The 18,221-nt window shown below is 42.5% G+C and overlaps 1 protein-coding gene across 4 annotated transcripts in view; it reads left to right on the forward strand.

Moving 5' to 3' along the window:
• The window catches only part of DNAJC13 (DnaJ heat shock protein family (Hsp40) member C13), a 172,081-nt gene that overhangs the window by 141,805 nt on the left and 12,055 nt on the right, over window positions 1-18,221 (forward strand). For all 4 annotated transcript variants that reach the window (XR_012320069.1, XM_073678100.1, XM_073678097.1 and 1 more), the window contains 15 exons: window positions 4,801-4,968; window positions 7,770-7,883; window positions 7,998-8,114; window positions 8,568-8,745; window positions 9,392-9,483; window positions 10,480-10,579; window positions 10,761-10,835; window positions 11,361-11,473; window positions 11,567-11,736; window positions 12,771-12,813; window positions 13,480-13,653; window positions 15,834-16,013; window positions 16,095-16,235; window positions 17,671-17,814; window positions 17,896-17,995. Coding sequence is in view for 3 of the 4 variants with exons in the window: in XM_073678100.1 (XP_073534201.1) it covers window positions 4,801-4,968; window positions 7,770-7,883; window positions 7,998-8,114; window positions 8,568-8,745; window positions 9,392-9,483; window positions 10,480-10,579; window positions 10,761-10,835; window positions 11,361-11,473; window positions 11,567-11,736; window positions 12,771-12,813; window positions 13,480-13,653; window positions 15,834-16,013; window positions 16,095-16,235; window positions 17,671-17,814; window positions 17,896-17,995 (1,909 nt within the window). In the remaining variant the exon portion in view is untranslated. The remainder of the gene's footprint in view (window positions 1-4,800; window positions 4,969-7,769; window positions 7,884-7,997; window positions 8,115-8,567; window positions 8,746-9,391; window positions 9,484-10,479; window positions 10,580-10,760; window positions 10,836-11,360; window positions 11,474-11,566; window positions 11,737-12,770; window positions 12,814-13,479; window positions 13,654-15,833; window positions 16,014-16,094; window positions 16,236-17,670; window positions 17,815-17,895; window positions 17,996-18,221) is intronic.

Here is an 18,221-nt window from a genome sequence, read left to right on the forward strand (position 1 = left end):
TAATAACCCCTCCTTGTACTCCGGTCTGGTCAGATATTACTTCTGCCTCAAGGAATGTAGAAGCACTTATTTCCCCATTAATATGAGGAATGCTCAAGGTAGATTTTCTTTTTTTTCGGCTTTTAGTGCCTGTCTATAATGTTCCTGTTGATGATTATATCACCACAGACCCTTAGGGCTTGTTCACACTCAGCGTTTTTGATGTATTTTTCCGTGCTTTCCTGAGTGCAAAAAAAAAAGTGTTTTACAGTAACAGCAAAATGATTGACATTACAAAAACGCAGCATGTCAATTTGTGGCACCCCAGGGGTCTGGTTACCACAGTAATAGAAATATTAAGTCTGGGAGCAAGTGGGAGGTTTCTTGGTCAGGAGCCCTTAAGCATGCAACACCTCCTGCCCAGACCTGGGAGGGGAGGAATCTGCCCTTATAAACTGGGTCTGGGGCGGGATTAGTCAGTCAGAGCCTGGAGTGAAGTTCCAGACACAGGGCGAGAAACAGCTAGGAGCTCTGTAGGAGCAGGAGCTAAGTGCCAGGGACTGGAAGCCGATATATTGCTCGTCCTGGCTGAAGAGACTACTACCGGACAACGGAGTCCGAGGCTGTGGGAACCTCTAAGTCCAGCAGCAGAAACCAGCCGGCAGGGGATTCCAGGTCCTCTGGCCAAAGAAGCCCGGAGGCTCAGTCACAAGGAAGGGACCAGCACCGCCATCGAGGAGCGGAGGCTATCAGAAGGCCCCAGCCATACGGGTGAGCACCACACTGTATGCTCAGGGACGTGGGCTACTTCCACTCGCTTATAGCAAGGTAGCCAGGAAGAGTGCAGATAGACTGGGAGGCCTATAACTCCACCTGGCCAGGGGAACTCCTGCTTGCTCGCAGACTGACCAGGCCCCTTATGCTAGCCAGTACTCCCGGGAGGGTCTGCCTTAATATCATCAGTAAAGACCCTGAACAGCACTGTAAAGACTCTGAGTCGTTCCTGCTTTCTCACCGCATACAGCACTACTAGTACTGGGACGCCCGCGCACCATCACTCCCATCATCCACATTCCCTTCCCGTGGGGAGTTATCCCATCTTTAGCTGCGCACACCACACCAGCCTCAGCGGACTACCTTTCAGCGGCGGTACACCCTGACCGCAATCCACGGGTGGCGTAGTCGGACATTAAACCACAAAAACCCTATAAAGACTGCCACTGGTTTGACCACCCTGAGCCACGGGATCGGGTCGCCGCCACGGAGACTACAACCCCCAGAGACCCGGCTCCGGGTATCCCACACACGTGCACACACGGCCCAGGGGGCGCGTCAAATTCTTTCAGGGTTTTTACTGCTGTTTTCTCCCATTGATATGTTTTAGCAGCAAAAAAATGCATCAAAAATGCATGAGAGCGTGCACAATTTCCATTATAGTTTTCTGGCCATAGCATGCATTTTTTTAATGCAGAAGAAAAGCTACATCTGAACAAGCCCTTAGTGTGTTTTTCGATGACCTCCTTGAACATTGTCACAGTAGCTGAAGTGGCTTCTGTAGTTTACTAAGCACCGCCGACCCTTCCTTATAGACATTGCTGGTGATCCAATTGCTGGGACAGCTAGCAATCATACCATGATGGCACACTGCCGGCTGTATTCACACGCTGCCGGCTGTATTCACACGCTGCCGGCTGTATTCACACGCTGCCGGCTGTATTCACACGCTGCCGGCTGTATTCTCACGCTGCAGGCTGTATTCTCACGCTGCAGGCTGTATTCTCACGCTGCAGGCTAGTCACAGTAGTTTCTAGTATTACCCATTGATCGGAATAAAGCCTGCAGAAATTCATCCATATGGCATACACGTTTTCACTACAATTCTGATGTGTGAATTTACCCAATGGAATCTTGCAAACACAAAATATACAGTACTGTGGAAAAAGTGTTTCAATGTAAGAATGCTTTCAAAAATAGAAATTATAAAAATTTTATCAAGTGACGAAATGCAAAGTGACTGAATAAAGAGAAGTCTAAATCAAATCAATATTTGGTGTGACCACCATTTGCCTTCAAAACAGCATGAAGTCTTCTAGGTACACTTGAACACAGTCTCTGCAGGAACGATGTTCCAAACCTCTTCAAGAACTCGCCACAGATCTGGGGATGTAGGCTTGCGCATAATTTTCTGTCTCTTCATGTTATACCACATAGACTCGATAATGTTGAGATCAGGGCTCTGTGGAGACCATGTCACCACTTCAAGGACTCCTTGTTCTTCTTTGAGAAAAATGGACTGATTATTTTGATCAGTGTGTGGTCCGAGTCATCCTTTTTTCTCGTACGTGAAGAAATTTAAAAAAAAAAAAAAAAAAAAAAAAAGTCACCTCTGGCCGGGAATATGTATAACACAGACATACCCTTCATTAATGGGTCTGAAACCAGTGAATCCCCGCAGCACACAGTGCATGCACTGGGGGGATTCATAAGTCTGCAATCACAGATTGTCCGGAGACACCGGTTTTGACTGGACAGCCCCTTTAAGGTGTTTGACTTGCATTGCCAATTTTGATCCAACCCTCAGATCAAAATCAGACATGTCTCCGTAATTTTCACGGAGATGTGAATGGCCCCATAGACTATCACATATACAAGTGCTATCCATGAAAACCATAAATGGCAGTTGTACAAGATAATCAGACGTGTGATTAAGCCCTTACATAGAAGATAGTTTTTAATGACATTGGCTATTTGTTTGGGGTCATCATGCTGTAGATTAAATTTAGAGCCAAACAGACACCTCCCTGATGTTATTACATGATAGATAGGTACCTGCCTGTATTTCTTAGCATTAAGGAAATCATTCCTGACAAATAACGTTTTAGTGCATGGTTGAGTTACTTGGCCTTGTTTCGATGTTGAAGGTATGATTTTGAGCCCAAATTCTTCCATGAAGAACACTCCTAGCCAGACTTCTCTGAACATTCATTTGGTGTAGATGGGTCCCCCTGGTTGTGCCAGTTTTGAGCTGATAGCACCACTGGCCATTTTCTGATTTCACAGAGCATGATGTTTCCTTGGCCAACCACTACATCTACGTTCCTCAACGTTGCCCAATTCTTGGTACCATCAATGCTGAGAAGTACAAGCAAATACTTATCCATCATGCAATACAGAAGAACTTTAGTTAGTTCTCCAAGATGTTTGGTACAATCTCCCTGACGAGTTCCGTTAAAAACTGTGTGCAAGCATACCTTTTAAAATTGATGCTTCACTTCAAAGCATCACTTCAGCGATTTTTTTTTTTTTTTTTTTTTTTTATTGCAGTGTTGGGGTGGTGCTTCTAATGTAAGTTCCCTGCCCCTTGTCTTATACTTACCAGCCGCTGTCTTCATCTTTTATTGGCGCTGCTCCTGTCAATCTCCAGCTTGTTTGTTCCAGTGTTTACTGGGCGGTCTGGAAGTCACAACTCAATGCAAGTCTATGAGAGCAAGAACAAGGATCTCATAGACTTATATTGAGAGCTTGTGACCATTACCTCTGACTTCCGGTCAGTCAGAGACTGCGGTTACAAGATGGTGGCCATGAAGAGCTGAAGATGGTTGCTGGTAAGTATAATACTATGGTCAAGAAACTTGCATTAGTAGCACTGAAATAAGTAAAACTCTGGAGTGGTGCTTTAATGCTGTTTTGAAGACACAGGGTGGTCACACCAAATATTGGTTTTGATTTCTTTTTTTCATTCACTTTGCATTTGGTCAGTTGACAAAAATAAACTATGAACACTATTTTCACACTTGCCTAAAAATTTGCACAGTATGATACATCTAAATATGTGATTTACAAACTGTTAACTAAGTTGTCCACTACTTTGACATTGATGCCCTATCCATGGGATAGGGCATCGATGTATGATCAGCTATTGGTGCCGGTGGTGGCCGCCGACCGGAAGTCCTTACCTGCGGTGCTTGGCCGTCAAGTTGGTCACAGAAATAACTTGAATCTGACAAAAGTAATACATTTAAAATCTATGAAAATGAACAAATGAAAGGCAGACATTGCTTTTCAACCCTGCTTCCACAGAATTTTTAAAATAATTAAACTCATGAAATAGGCCTGGACAGAACTGATGGTACTCTTAACTTAATATTTTGTTGAACAACCTTTTGAGGCAATCACTGCAGTCAAACGATTCGTGTAACTGTCAATGAGACTTCTGCACCTCTCGACAGGTATTTTGGCCCACTCCTCATGAGAAAACTGCTCCAGTTGTCTCGTGTTTGAAGGTTGCCTTTTCCAGGCGGCATGTTTCAGCTCTTTCCAAAGACGCTCAATAGGATTTAGGTCAGGCCACTTCAGAATAGTCCAGTGTTTTCCTCTTAGCCAATCTTGGGTTGAAACTGCACATCTGCGTTCCATTGAATTGAATAGGAGGCAGATGTGCAGTTTCAATTGGTGGCCACTACAACTTGACGGCCAAGCAGCACTGCAGGTAAGGACTTCCGGCCGCCGGCACCAATAACAGCTGATTGGCGGGGGTGCCGCGTGCGGGACGCCGTCAGGGCATCAATGTATGATCGATCTTGTGGATAGGTCACCAATGTCAAAGTAATGGACAACCCCTTAAATCATTAAGAGGCACCTCCATTATCAAGTTAGGTCTATTTTCACAATTTATTTTTATGTACTTATAATTGGGAAATAAATTCTGCTTGCTGTGGTCTGTTCAAAATGATGTATTGCAAACTAATTGTCAAAACTACTTGGGCCCTGCCTGCATTACACCCCCTAATGTTTTCCTGTGTCTTTCTCATTGTTCATCAGGAAGTTGCCAACAGTCTTGCCAAGCTCAGCCTTCTTGCTCTAAGCCGATTAGGGGGATATTTACCAGGCGAACAAGTAACCCCTGAAAATCCAACTATACGAAAAAGCTTAGCAGGGATGCTTACTCCTTATGTTGCTCGGAAACTTTCTGTATCATCTCCTGAAGAGGTATAATGTGATCGGTTTACAATGGTCTCCATAATTATCATATTGGTTTCTACTACCATAGTCTTAGTTTTACAGTCAAATCATTAATTTAAATAATTTGTGGTCATGGAACCAGATTATATTATGACAAATTACATTTTAATTTTTGACTCCGAGTAATAGTCATTATAATTTTTGTTTCATAAATCAATAGTACACGTGAAATTAAGAAGCTTTCTAATGTATCTTATCAGGCCCTACTGGACAGGTCTTTTATTTTCAAAATTCTCAATTTCAGGTAAAATCTATATTCAGCGAAGACAGAATGTTACATCACTGAGAGAGGAGCTGACAGTTGGTGCTGATAATATTCTATGTAGACGGGAGGAGCTAGAGGCAGAGCTCTTTCACCTTCACCTCTGCATCAGATCTTCTTAGCACTAGCTGTTTTCTCCTATCTCAGAAGTCTAAAAATCTTTCTTCACTGAAAAAAATTTTTACCCTTGATTTTTGAGAATGACTGATCAGTCCTGACAGAAAGAAGCAGATCTTTGATAAGTTGTATTACAAACTGATTTTCATGTGTATTATTGATTTCTGAATTAAAAATTAAAAACCACGGTTTATGTTTTTTGTTCCTGCAGAAAATAATATTGGGTTGGGTAATGATGTTACCTGATAATATTGGGTCATTCGTATAGAGCATCCAATATTTGGACAAGACCTGTCTTACCATTTTGTGTGACTGATTATAGGTCGTTATGAAACGGTATTTGATTTTTTTCTCCAGTTCCCTCTTGTTGCCTACCAGACTATCAGATTTACTGAGTTGACCCAAGCAATCTTTACGATGTTATCGTGATGTGCATTTTTTATTTAGTATTTCAATTTGGTAATGTTTAGCTTTAAACCTCTTCTTTAGAACTAGATGGTGGCCCGATTCTAACGCATTGGGTATTCTAGAATATGTATGCGGCCGACCGGGCGTAATCAGCAGAGCGGTGTTTAAATTTGGCACCAATAATGCTGATTGGTCGCGGTTAACGGTCACGAATAATCAGCAGAGCGTTGTTTAAATTTGGCGCCAATCTCTTTGGTCGCGGCTGGAGTCCGCGACCAATCAGCAGAGCGTTGTTTTAAATTTGGCGCCAAAATCGGTGATTGGTCGCGGCCGCTATTTAAATGTGGCGCCCAAATCGGTGATTGGTCGCGGGCAGCGGTCGCGACCTATCAGCACAGCGTTGTTTAAACTTTGCGCCAAGATCACTGATTGGTCGGGTGCGGAGATCGCGACCAATCAGCGAATCGTATTGGTGATGACCGGGGAGCGGAATCGTATTGGTGAAGACCGCGGACCGCCGCTGCCTGTGCGGCTACTTCCACTGCGAGAAGCCAGGAGATGAGCGACTGCTCGCAGCAGAAGTATCCCGACCCGCAGCGCCGCTCCCCGGTCCTCCCTTGACACCCTAGCCGCTGATCTCCCGACAGTAGCCGCATGGTGTTACTAAGCTCCGGACATTTGTGTTCAAAATCGCTGATTGGTCGCGGGCGATGCCTGCGACCAATCACCGATTTGGGCGCCCAATTTAAATATCTGCCGCGACCAATCACCGATCTTGGCGCCACATTTAAACACCGCTGTGCTGATTGGTCGCGGACGCTATTTAAATGTGGCGCCCAAATCGGTGATTGGTCGCGGGCAGCGTCCGCGACCAATCAGCACATCGGTGTTTAAATGTGGCGCCAAGATCGGTGATTGGTCGCGTGATTTGTGCGCCACATTTAAATAGCGGCCGCGACCAATCACCAATCTTGCAGAGACATTTAAACACCGCTGTGCTGATTTGGTCGCCGACGCTGCCCGCGACCAATCACCAATTTGGGCGCCACATTTAAAGAGCGTCCGCGACCAATCAGCACAGCGGTGTTTAAATGTTGCGCCAAGATCGATGATTGGTCGTGATCTCTCGCCGCGACCAATCAGCGAATCGTATTGGTGAGGACCGGGGAGCGCCGCTGCCTGTGCGGCTACTTCCGCTGCGAGAACCCGGGACATGAGCGGGCGCTCGCAGCAGAAGTATCCCGACCCGCAGCGCCGCTCCCCGGTCCTCCCTTCACACCCTAGCCGCATGGAGGTCAGCGCCGCCGGCGGTCAGGAGATGAGCGCCGTTCATCTCCCGGCTGCATCTCCGTCCCGCAGATGAGCCGCTAACGGCCGCCATCTTTTTTCAGAAATCCTGCGGCGCTGATTGGCCGCTGCCGGACCAATGAGCGACGCAGGATTTCCAAGACAGACAGACAGACAGAACGATTATATATATATAGATAAGGGCTTCTTTGAGAAATTCTGTACTCATAGTGCAATTTTTCCTTATTCTCCTATAGTTACCATATGGGATGTTGGTGATCCCTTTAGGATAATGGCCACTAGTAAATTCAAGATAGCTATTTACATCAACACTTCCGAAAAATGTTGAAGTGCAAATGTTATTACAATCCCCTTTGTATACACTTAAATCTAAAAATTCGATGTTTGATGGTGAAAAGTTATATGAAAACTTGAGGCCCCATTGAGCTCCGATGCAAAAGTTTCTGCTTCTTTGGATGTACCTGTCCATAAAATGAACTATAAATCTTATAGCAGTGGATGTGGTCCATTGGCTGGCGGCTGAGCGATGTAGTTGGTAGAATTGAGATTTTCCTTCAGAATTCCATATTGATAATTTTCAAAGACAAAGCTTTTCAGGAAGGTGTACACAATCCTTGCATTTACTATTTGCTGTGATGTATAATCATTGCTATATTTCTTCTTTTTTACTCAGATTCTCAAAATGCTAAACTGTAACACAGAGAGCCCCTACCTGATCTGGAACAATGGTACCCGAGCAGAACTCTTAGAATTTCTGGAATCAGAGCAGGAAAGCATGACAAGACGAGTAAGAAATAAAGGATCTAGATGGCTTCCTCTCTGGCAGTCAATGGGGAAGGTCCATTGATATACATTATATGCAGTAGTACAGGAAAAGTAATAAGATTTCTTTCTTTTCCAGGGAGAATGTGATAAAAGCTACGGGGCTGACTTTGTGTTCAGTGATCACTCCAAAGAGCTCATTGTGGGAGAGATTTTTGTCCGGGTGTACAATGAACAGCCCACGTTCCAGCTTGAGGTGAGGGTTCACTGGTGGTTTGTAAATGGAAAGCAACGTAAGGTTTCCGGTATTGTGCAATCTGCAGTGCTGTTCTTGCCATTAAAAAAAAGAAGATATTGAAACCCTTCATCGATTCAATGATAATATCAGTATAGCTGTCTTGGCTGAGTTGTAAGTAGAGCCAGAACAGAGCGTTATCTGATAAATTTAGGATTAGTTTTGGACTGTGTAGTTTGTTACTTCATTACAGACTCGGTGCATTGACAGTAGCGATTTGCAGTCAGACAATTCATGAAATGTTGTGCCTCATGTCTGAAGACCTTGTAGGCTCTATTATACAATATTTTCAGATGGTTCCCCAACTTGGGATATTTCATAGTTGATTTTTTATTCTTAGTCCTCATGATTTTAAAATCAAACTTGCTTGAATTTGATTCTACTGTTGTTAGCATTTATCTATTTCTTGCATAGGCACCAAAAGCCTTTGCCGCTAGTCTGCTCGATTATATTGGATCACAAGCCCAGTACCTTCATACACTCATGGCCATGACCCAGACTGGAAAAGTGGAGTCTGAGCAGCATGGAGAAAGATTACAAAAGGTTGAGATGGCCCTGGAAGCTTTAAGGAACGTAATCAAGCACAACCCTGGTAGTAGTTTTATTTATTTTAACATCATGCTAGCAATTAATGCAACTGTCTATCGTTGGTATCACATGGAAGATTGCCCTGATATATCTGAACACTTGTATAGTCCACCCCCTTTAGCCTTCCTAGCCATGATATTGAGGTGCAGAGCAGTAAGGGACTATTAAAGGGTAGTCTGGTCTTGTGACAAGTCTGCAGTCACTCTTCTGACGTCCGCACACTGTCAGACACTAGACAGACTTGTTCAATTCACTTGTTTTTAGCACGTCTAGTTTTTGAATCGCATACTTTCAGTCACATGACAGCCCATTCTTTGCCTTAACACCTGAGAATCCTGACCGTGTGCAGTGTGCGCGCTGTAAGCATTCTGAAGTCTGCAGTCACATAGCATGACTGCAGACATTAATCAGAAGACCGGACAACACGTTTAATTGATTTATTTATTGCCTCAGATTTGCTACCCCAGCCAGTTCCTCTCCAGGATATGCTAAAAGCAGAGCCAGCCAGGGTTCCATATTGTTTTGGGTTAATACTGTTAAATACAGAGGTTTGTTTGTATAATTATTCCTTAATAATGCATGTTAAAGTGTAGCGAAGTCATGTGGGTCTAGTGAATAATGTGGCCTTTTTTGTTTTGTTTTTACATCAGGGTCAGAGACTGAGTGTATTGGACATTTCAAATTGATTTTTTCATTGCTGCGAGTCCATGGAGCTGGAAAAGTTCAGCAACTTGCATTGGAGGTAAGCCGTTCCAGTTTAGCATAAGGCTATGTGCACACGATGCAGAAATGAAGCAGAAAATTTCTGCATCATTTCTGCATCTCCCTGGCAGAAAAAACGCATGCAGATTGTGCATGCGTTTTTCCTGCAGAATACATGCGGATCCACATGCAGATTCACATGCGTTTCCGCATGCAGATTGACAAGCGCTTTCCAGGCGATTTTAGCATCACCTGGAAAGTGCTTGACAACTAGGTCACACTATATAAATCCATGCAAACAGCATGGATTTATATAGTGTGACCCGAGAGAGTGTATATACTTACCTCCGATGGCCCGTGCTGTCCTGCTCACTCTGTTCTCCCGGCTGCCGGCAACTTTGAATTGAAAGACCTGCCGACGTCAGCGTCACGTGACCCGTCACATGACTCTGACGTCACCGCAGGTCCTACAACTCACTGCAAGTGCCGGGAAGCAAGCAGGAGCGCTGCGCGGGCCGACAGATGGTAAGTATATATATATTTTTTATTTTATTCTTGTTTTTACAGCTTTTTTAATGGTACCTGGGTGTGGATGAGACTCTCCTCTCCGCTACACCCGGGTACCATCCGCACATTAGAACGCACCAATTACGCAAGTACAGATGCAGTCTTGCGGAATTGGCGCGTTCTAATGCAAGTCAATGGCGGCGAAAACGCCGTTTTTCCGCAAAATTAAATGACATGCTGCGGATTTTTGAGCTCAGCGTTTACGCTGCGGAAAAATCCGCATCATGGGCACAGCACATGCGGATTTCAATTGGGGAACATTGCTTCCCTTCTACCATGCGTTTTTCATGCGTTTCCACAACTGCAAAAACGCCGCGGAAACGCATGAAATACGCATCGTGTGAACTCCGCCTAAATGTGCCACAGTTTCAGGAAAATGTTGTAGAATGATTTTTGAACATAATCTTTAAGTGATGATTCTTTTTCTTTTCTTTAATTATCTATTTTTGCTGTCTATTTTACATAACAGGTAGTCAACATAGTCACAAGTAATCAGGAATGTGTTAATAACATTGCCGAGTCCATGGTTCTCTCCAGCTTATTATCGCTATTGCATTCATTGCCAACAAGTAAGTTTTTTTTTCTTCTCTCTTTTTTTTTCTTTTAATGCTACATATATTTAATATATACACCCCATGGTTATTGGATTATGCTTCCCACAGATTTTAAGGCCGTTATATTGGGCTTTACATAGAAAGTGAAGCTGAAGTACACCTCTTTAAAGCGTTTTGTCTTGTGTTCTATCTTCAGGTCGGCAACTTGTTCTTGCGACCCTGTATGCCCTAACATCTAATACAAAAATCATAAAGGAGGCCATGGCCAAAGGTATGTAGAAGGTGCTGTTTTATTTATGGCCATTTATAATACTCTGACAATGTTCCTCAGCCAGTGGCTTGGGTGGTACATCGAGGCCCCCTGAATGTCACTGCCCAGATGATAGAAGTTGTAGCTACTATTGGTCCATAGTGACACCAGCAATGTCAGTGTCACTACAGCTTACCACTAAGTTCACACTGTACAACTGACAGTTATTGTGTATATACCAGGGATGTCAAACTCAAACACATAGAGGGCCAAAATGAAAAACTTGGACAAAGTCATGGGCCAACCTGTATACAGGATAATGGGCCCCACATAGCCCTCATTTCAGAATAATGGGCCCCACATAGTCCTTCGTACAGAATAATGGCCACACATAGTGGTGGTTCTGGTGTCAAGGGCTAAATAAAACCACCCTGAGGGCCAGATTTGGCCATGAGCCAGAGTTTGACATGTATGGTTTATACTGTATATGTTGTGCAGCCTCCAGTTTAATTAATTTTAACTTTTTTTTCTATTTTTTTCTTCCAGGAGCTTTAATTTACTTATTGGATATGTTTTGCAATTCTACTCACCCCCAAGTCCGATCACAAACCGCCGAGCTGTTCGCCAAAATGACAACTGACAAACTTGTTGGCCCTAAGGTGTGTTAGTCCTCTCAATATGTTTTCTCAGATAATTAAACTGAATTTTCTTTTGAAGGTATAGCGAATACATATCTTTCCTTATACATGTAGGTCAGAATTGCATTGATTAAGTTCTTACCGGGGGTATTCATGGACGCAATGAGGGACAACGCTGAAGCTGCTGTTCATATATTTGAAGGAACCCATGAAAATCCAGAATTAATTTGGAACGATAACTCCAGGGAAAAAGTGTCCACCACAGTCCGTGAAATGATGTTAGAGTAAGTGGAAATATGAAAGCTATTTGTATAGCACTTATGACTATGTAATACCTCCTCCATGTTATCTTTTCACCATACCGACCACTGAAGTGCAGGTTCATCTGTAAACTGCACTTAGCTGTGTACACATGGAATCTGTCTGCATAAACCGTCAGGTCATTTTGTGAAAACATTGCTTTATCTTTATGGCTAAGCTATGAATCCTCCGCCAATGAGTAAGATACAGGGGTTACACAGCTACAAAGCTCCATATTTTACTTTGTGAGCAGTCTAGTGGGCAGAAATGTATGTATGATGAATATTAACTACATGTATACTAGAGATTAGCAACCAAAATCTAAGACGGCAATATCTATAGCTGTTCAGATCAAGAAGAGATTCCAGCTCACTAATAAAATATATCATTTTTATTCAATCCAAATATAAAAACAAAAAAATATAAAAAGACAAGGTAACAACCTTAAAAGAGGGAAGGGACACATGTAATGATGGGATTATAATCCCCATAAGAGATATCCTCAGCATATAAATCAAAACATGCCAAATAATAAATCACATCATAGTATGTAAAGGTGCAATATTAATAAGATTAATAATATCTCCAATTGGAGTAAGATCACTCTTGAGAGGCAGAATATGCCTAAAAAGTGGGTGGTAATTGAATATATATAGGGTCCCAAAGGGGTATCCCAACTGCACAATTTTCACCCCCCAAAAAATGCCAAAAGTGCTAAGTGCAAGAGAAGCAGCAAGGATTAGGACCTACTAGTCCCTATAAGTCCCTTGTCTAGATGGCCCAAACCTAATCACCAATAGCCAGAGATCACAATAAATCATATAATAAAGGTAAAGTTACCTAATTAACCGGACACATGGAGAAGAATGAATCTGTCTCCTTCCAATGCCATTTCGCCTACGCTTCTTCTGTGTGTGTATAGAAAATATCTAAATGATGTAGTAATAACAATTGTTCAATCTTATCTGTTTTTTTGTATTGGTATGGACATATACTAATATGCTCTTTTAACTATTAGGCACTTCAGACAACAGGTAGAAAATCCTGATGCAAATTGGAGGGTAAGTTTTGATTTTAAGCTAATGAAGGTATTTTCAGATAAATTGCTTGATGCTAAATATAAATCAGAAATATAAATCATTCATTTCTACTGTTCCTTTTGAATCCATTTCTCAAGTTAGCTAAAAAATTGCATCATAAATTCACATCGCATTTTTTTAAATGGAATCTGTCAGCAAGTTTTTGCTATGTAATCTGAGCACCATAGTGTAGGGTCAGAGATCCTGATTCTAGCGATGTCACATACTGAGCTGTGTGTTGCTGCTCGCTACAATCAGTGTTTTATCAGCAGGCGATTATCACTGCAGGACAACTCATGCCTCCTAGTCTAACCCCACCCCTAGCACTGATTAGCAGCTCTATGTCACTATAAAATGTACACAGAAAGCTGTGGTGTGGACGGGGTTCTACACAGTTCAACAACTGAGCTCTGCTAGATCTGCAGAAGAGAAAACTGTGATTCTATCACAACTGCTGCACCCCGGTAAACTGATACATCAGTAGAATCAGGATCTCTGCCCCTACGTCATGCTGCTGTCAGATTAAGTAGCAATAACCTGCTGAAAGATTCCCTTTAAATGTTTGCATTGGTGTTTGCCTTCTTTTTATTGTTTCAACTTTTTTTTTGCTTTTTAAAAACGATCCAAAATGGTTTTGGTCTTTTCTAGTTGCCTGATGATTTCAATATTGCATTTGGAGAGGCACAAGGGGAATTATCAGTCGGCGGCGTTTTCCTAAGGATATTCATCGCTCAGCCTGCTTGGGTTCTACGGAAGCCGAGAGAGTTCCTGGTTTCTCTGCTGGAGAAATTCACTGAACTGCTGGAAAAAAATAGTGTTCACGTAAGATTACTGGGCCAGTTTCAGATCTAAATGTTTCATATAAATCTATATGCTGCAGCATCATTACTTGTTGGCATCTAATTTCTGTTAGGCTGTGTGCCCACTATGCGTTTTTCAAGCCGTGGAATTTCCGCAGCGAAAACGCTTAAAAAATGCTTGGTAATACATGCCCCATGGTCCCCAATGATAATCTGCATGTGCTGTGCACATGCTGCGGATTATCATTGCGGAAAAATACGCAGCGTGTCCATTTATTTTGCGGACACGCGGCGTAATTGCTGATATTGACTTGCATTGAATCGCTTAATATCCGCATCACTACATGTGCACATGCGGATATTAAGCGATTCAATGTGCGGATGGTACCCGGGTCTGGAGAAGAAGAGACTCTCCTCCAGACCCGGGTACCACAGTACCTTGTATAAAAAAAGAATTTAAAATAAAAAAGATTATACTTACCTTCCGATGGCCCCCGGTCTTTTCTCCGGTGCGTCCGGTCTCTTGTACAGCTCGCGATGGTCTAAAAAAGGACCTGGGGTGACGTCATTTAGTCATGTCGCGTGACCTGTCACATGACTAAACGACGTCACTGCAGGTCCTTTTAGACCACCGTGTGCTGTACAAGAGACCGAATGCACCGGAGAAAAGAACGGGGGCCATCGGAAGGTAAGTATAATCTTTATTTTTTACCATTTTTATTCTTTTTTTAACTATTAACTTGGTCACACTATATAAATCGATGCCAGTTGCATGGATTTATATAGTGTGACCAAGTTGTCAAGCACTTTTCCAAGTGATGCTAAAATCGTTTGGAAAAGCGCTTGACAACCCGCATGCAGAAATGCATGCAAAAACGCTTGACAAACGCTTGTACCTGGCAGGAAAAACGCATGTAAAAACCGCATGCATTTTTCCTGCCAGGGAGAAGCGGAAAAAATATGCAGCATTTCTGCATCGTGGGCACTTAGCCTAAGGCTATGTGCCCACGATGCAGAAATGAAGCAGAAAATTTCTGCATCTCCCTGGCAGAAAAAACGCATGCAGATTGTGCATGCGTTTTTCCTGCAGAATACATGCAGATCCACATGCGGATTCACATGCGTTTCCGCATGCAGATTGACAAGCGCTTTCCAGGCGATAACATCACTTGGAAAGTGCTTGACAACTAGGTCACACTGTATAAATCCATGCAAACGGCATGCATTTATACAGTTTGACCGTAAAAATTAAAACAAATAAAGCTATACTCACCCCCGAGGCCCCGGCGTGGCTGCAGCGCTCGTTCCTGTCTGGTTCCCTTCTGCCGGCATATCGCGAGACAGAGCGGTGAAGGGCCTGCGGGTCACATGACTGTGACGTTACCGCAGGTCCTCAAGCGATGCCGGCATTCAGAGAAAAGCCTTCGGAAAGGTGAGTATAAACTTTATTTGTTATTTTATTCTTTTTTTACAGGTACAATGGTACCCAGGTCTGGATGAGAGTCTCCTCTCCTCCAGAACTGGGTACCATCCGCACATAGAGATGCATAGAAGCCGCTTGTACAAATGTACAGTCGCGGTTTCTACGCTTTTCAATGCAAGTCAATGGCGGGAGTTCCGCTGCACTTCCGCAAAATTAAATTACATGCTGCAGATTTTTGTACGCAGCATAAACGCTGCGGAAAAATCCGCAGCATGTGCATAGAACATGCGGAATCCCCTTGGGGACCATGGGGTGCGGATTACCTAGCGTTTCACAAGCGTTTTCCGCTGCGGAAATTCCGCAGCATAAACGCTTGAAAAACGCTACGTGGGCACCCAGCCTAAAAGGACAGAAAAGATTAGTTCTAGGCATTGATGGCGCTCCCATTGTTTAAATCCTCAAAGATCAGAGGTAGATTGCAGAACAGCACAAAATCTCTTTACCTGTTCCACAATCAGCTGCTGATGCTGCAGCCGGGGTCCGTCACTGTGAAATCTTGACAAGCTGATTAGCTGCAAAGTTGAGAATGTGCGATTTGCTTAGTTAGTCCGACAAGATTTTGGAAGTACGGACTAGCACCAATGTACAGAATTGCGTATCCCATCACCCCCATATTAATATAGTGTCATAACTTGATTTAACAAATAGGTCGTTTTATGATTACCTTTCTCGTTATATAATACAAGTAAAAGTTTTAATTCTTTGTATTTTTCCTATAGGGTGAAACCTTAGAAACTGTAACTACAGCAACAGTTTGTCTGTTCAATGCCCAGCCTCAGTTATTGGACCAAGTTCCACCTTTGGGTCACTTGCCTAAAATCCTCCAGGCATTGAACCACAAGAACAATGCTATTCCAAAGTGTGCAATACGGGTCATCCACACTATGACGGATAATGAGGTACAGTATGGCTTCACAGGATAGTTTTCCTTCAATGTCACTTGACCTCCATGGAAGTAAACGTCCCATTTGTTTTCTCAGTTGTGTGTTCGAGCAATGGCTTCTCTGGAAACAATTGGACCCTTCATGTGTGGGATGAAGAAACGTTCAGACATGATTGGAATAGCTTGTGAAGCTCTCAATAGGATGTTTCAGAAAGAGCAAACGGAGTTGGTGGCACAAGTGAGAACAGTTTTCTTATAACTGCATGTTGTGACCATATGAGCTCCTTAATTGTATAGTTATATATTTATTTAATAGTGTGTTTGTGTCAATGTTACATAGTATTGCTAACATTTGCTTCATAAACACTTTAGACATGTAACAACTTTCTAACCCTTGATCAGGTGAGCCTAGCATTGTATGGGATGCTAACAGCTAATAAGTACTTGTTCCCTTCTTGTATAGTGTTCAGTGCTATTCTACTTAATTTAAAAGCGTGACAAATGTATTTAATTGTCATAAAAAAAGATTCAAATTTTACTTTGGAGCTGCATTCATTACTAGTAAAATATTCTCTGTTATCGAAGTCACAATCTAACTGAATTGCTAGCACTCAAAACAAAGTATTTTTTGGGCAAAATGCAAGGAGAATGTAATAACTTGTAGACTCCCCTTTGGCAGCCATAACCTCCACCAAATGCTTTCTGTAGCTGCAAAGTTTTACACAACTTTAAGGGTATGTGCACATGTTAAGTATTTGGTGAAGAATTTCTGCATCTCTTGGCTGTAAAAACGCATGTTTTTGCTGCATTTTCTATATACATTTTTAGTGCAAATTTTTCCCCACCCATCAGTAAGGGTGAAATCTGCAGCAAAAACTCTGAAAGAATTGACATGCTGCAGATTTACCGTAAATCTGCACCACATCTGCAAGTCACAAATAAGCAACGTGTGCATGAGACTTCAGGATTCTCCTTCACTTTGCTGGCAACAGGAAACACTTCAGGATTTGTGACAAATTTGCACTGAAAAAATGCAGCGAAAACACAATGTGTGCACACAGCCTTAGGCGACCCTTCACCTTGGGACTGAAAAGTGACTATGCATTTCTTATCTGTCATCACCTACCAAGTCCCCTCCACTTACCTCTCACTGCCTCCTCCAATCAGATCTGCTTTCCGTTCTTCCGGCTTTCAAGATGACCGCCGAATTATGTCAAAATCACACCTCCCTTTACTATAATGTGTGATGGGTAAGGCAGTCTTTTTAGACTTACCTCTGCACTCCCTATGCCATTGCAACAATCATCTTAAGCAGGAGAAAAAGAATGCCAATCTGAGCAGAGGAGGTAGCGGGGCATCAGGTATGGTGACAATAGATGAGAAATGTATCCTCACCTTTCAGTCCCAAGGAGGATTGTTGCTTTAATAATAATTTTATTTCTATAGCACCAACATATTCTGCTTCACTTTAAGGAGGAATTTTGGACTACTTCTTCCTGCAAATGTGTCCAGTGTTCTTACTATATGTTGCATTTAAAAAACAGCAAACAAAGCTATATTTGATAATTATAAATTGGTTGTTAGTTTTTTTTATCTTTCTGTTCATGAAAATATAAGAAAAATCTCGCTCATGTCAAAATTGATCATTATATAATATAATTTATGTCTTCCAGGCACTTAAAGCTGATCTAGTTGCATATTTACTAAGGTTACTTGAAGGACAAGGCCTTGAGAACCTAGAAAGTCCTGCGGCCACAAAGGCTCAGATAGTTAAAGCATTGAAGTCTATGACTCGTAGCCTACAGTATGGGGAACAAGTGAGTAATCTCCCACAATAATGTAATCTATGCACCTACCTATATTTAGAAGAAATGTAAATGGCTCTGTGTATTTTCTAGGTAAATGAAATTCTGTCTCGATCCTCTGTATGGAGTGCCTTTAAAGATCAGAAACATGACTTGTTCATTTCTGAATCACAAACAGCGGGATACCTCACTGGTAAGCAGTTGTTTCACTGGGGAATCTGTTTCTTAACATATATTTTTTTTTTATTCACAGAAAATGTCGGCTATCGTTGTAAATACAGAGCGACTTTTATTGTCACAGATTTATAGACCAAAGCTGCATTCAAAATCTACCTTATCTCCACATGCCCTACTGGGGGATACGGATATCATGGAGGGAAATCCACCCTTAAGATCTCCTCTGTTAGCCAGATCAGAGA

This window comes from Phyllobates terribilis, unplaced genomic scaffold (genome assembly GCF_046119375.1).
Source record: "Phyllobates terribilis strain yellow unplaced genomic scaffold, ASM4611937v1 Scaffold_4__5_contigs__length_816908805, whole genome shotgun sequence".
Taxonomy (NCBI): Eukaryota; Metazoa; Chordata; class Amphibia; order Anura; family Dendrobatidae; genus Phyllobates; species Phyllobates terribilis.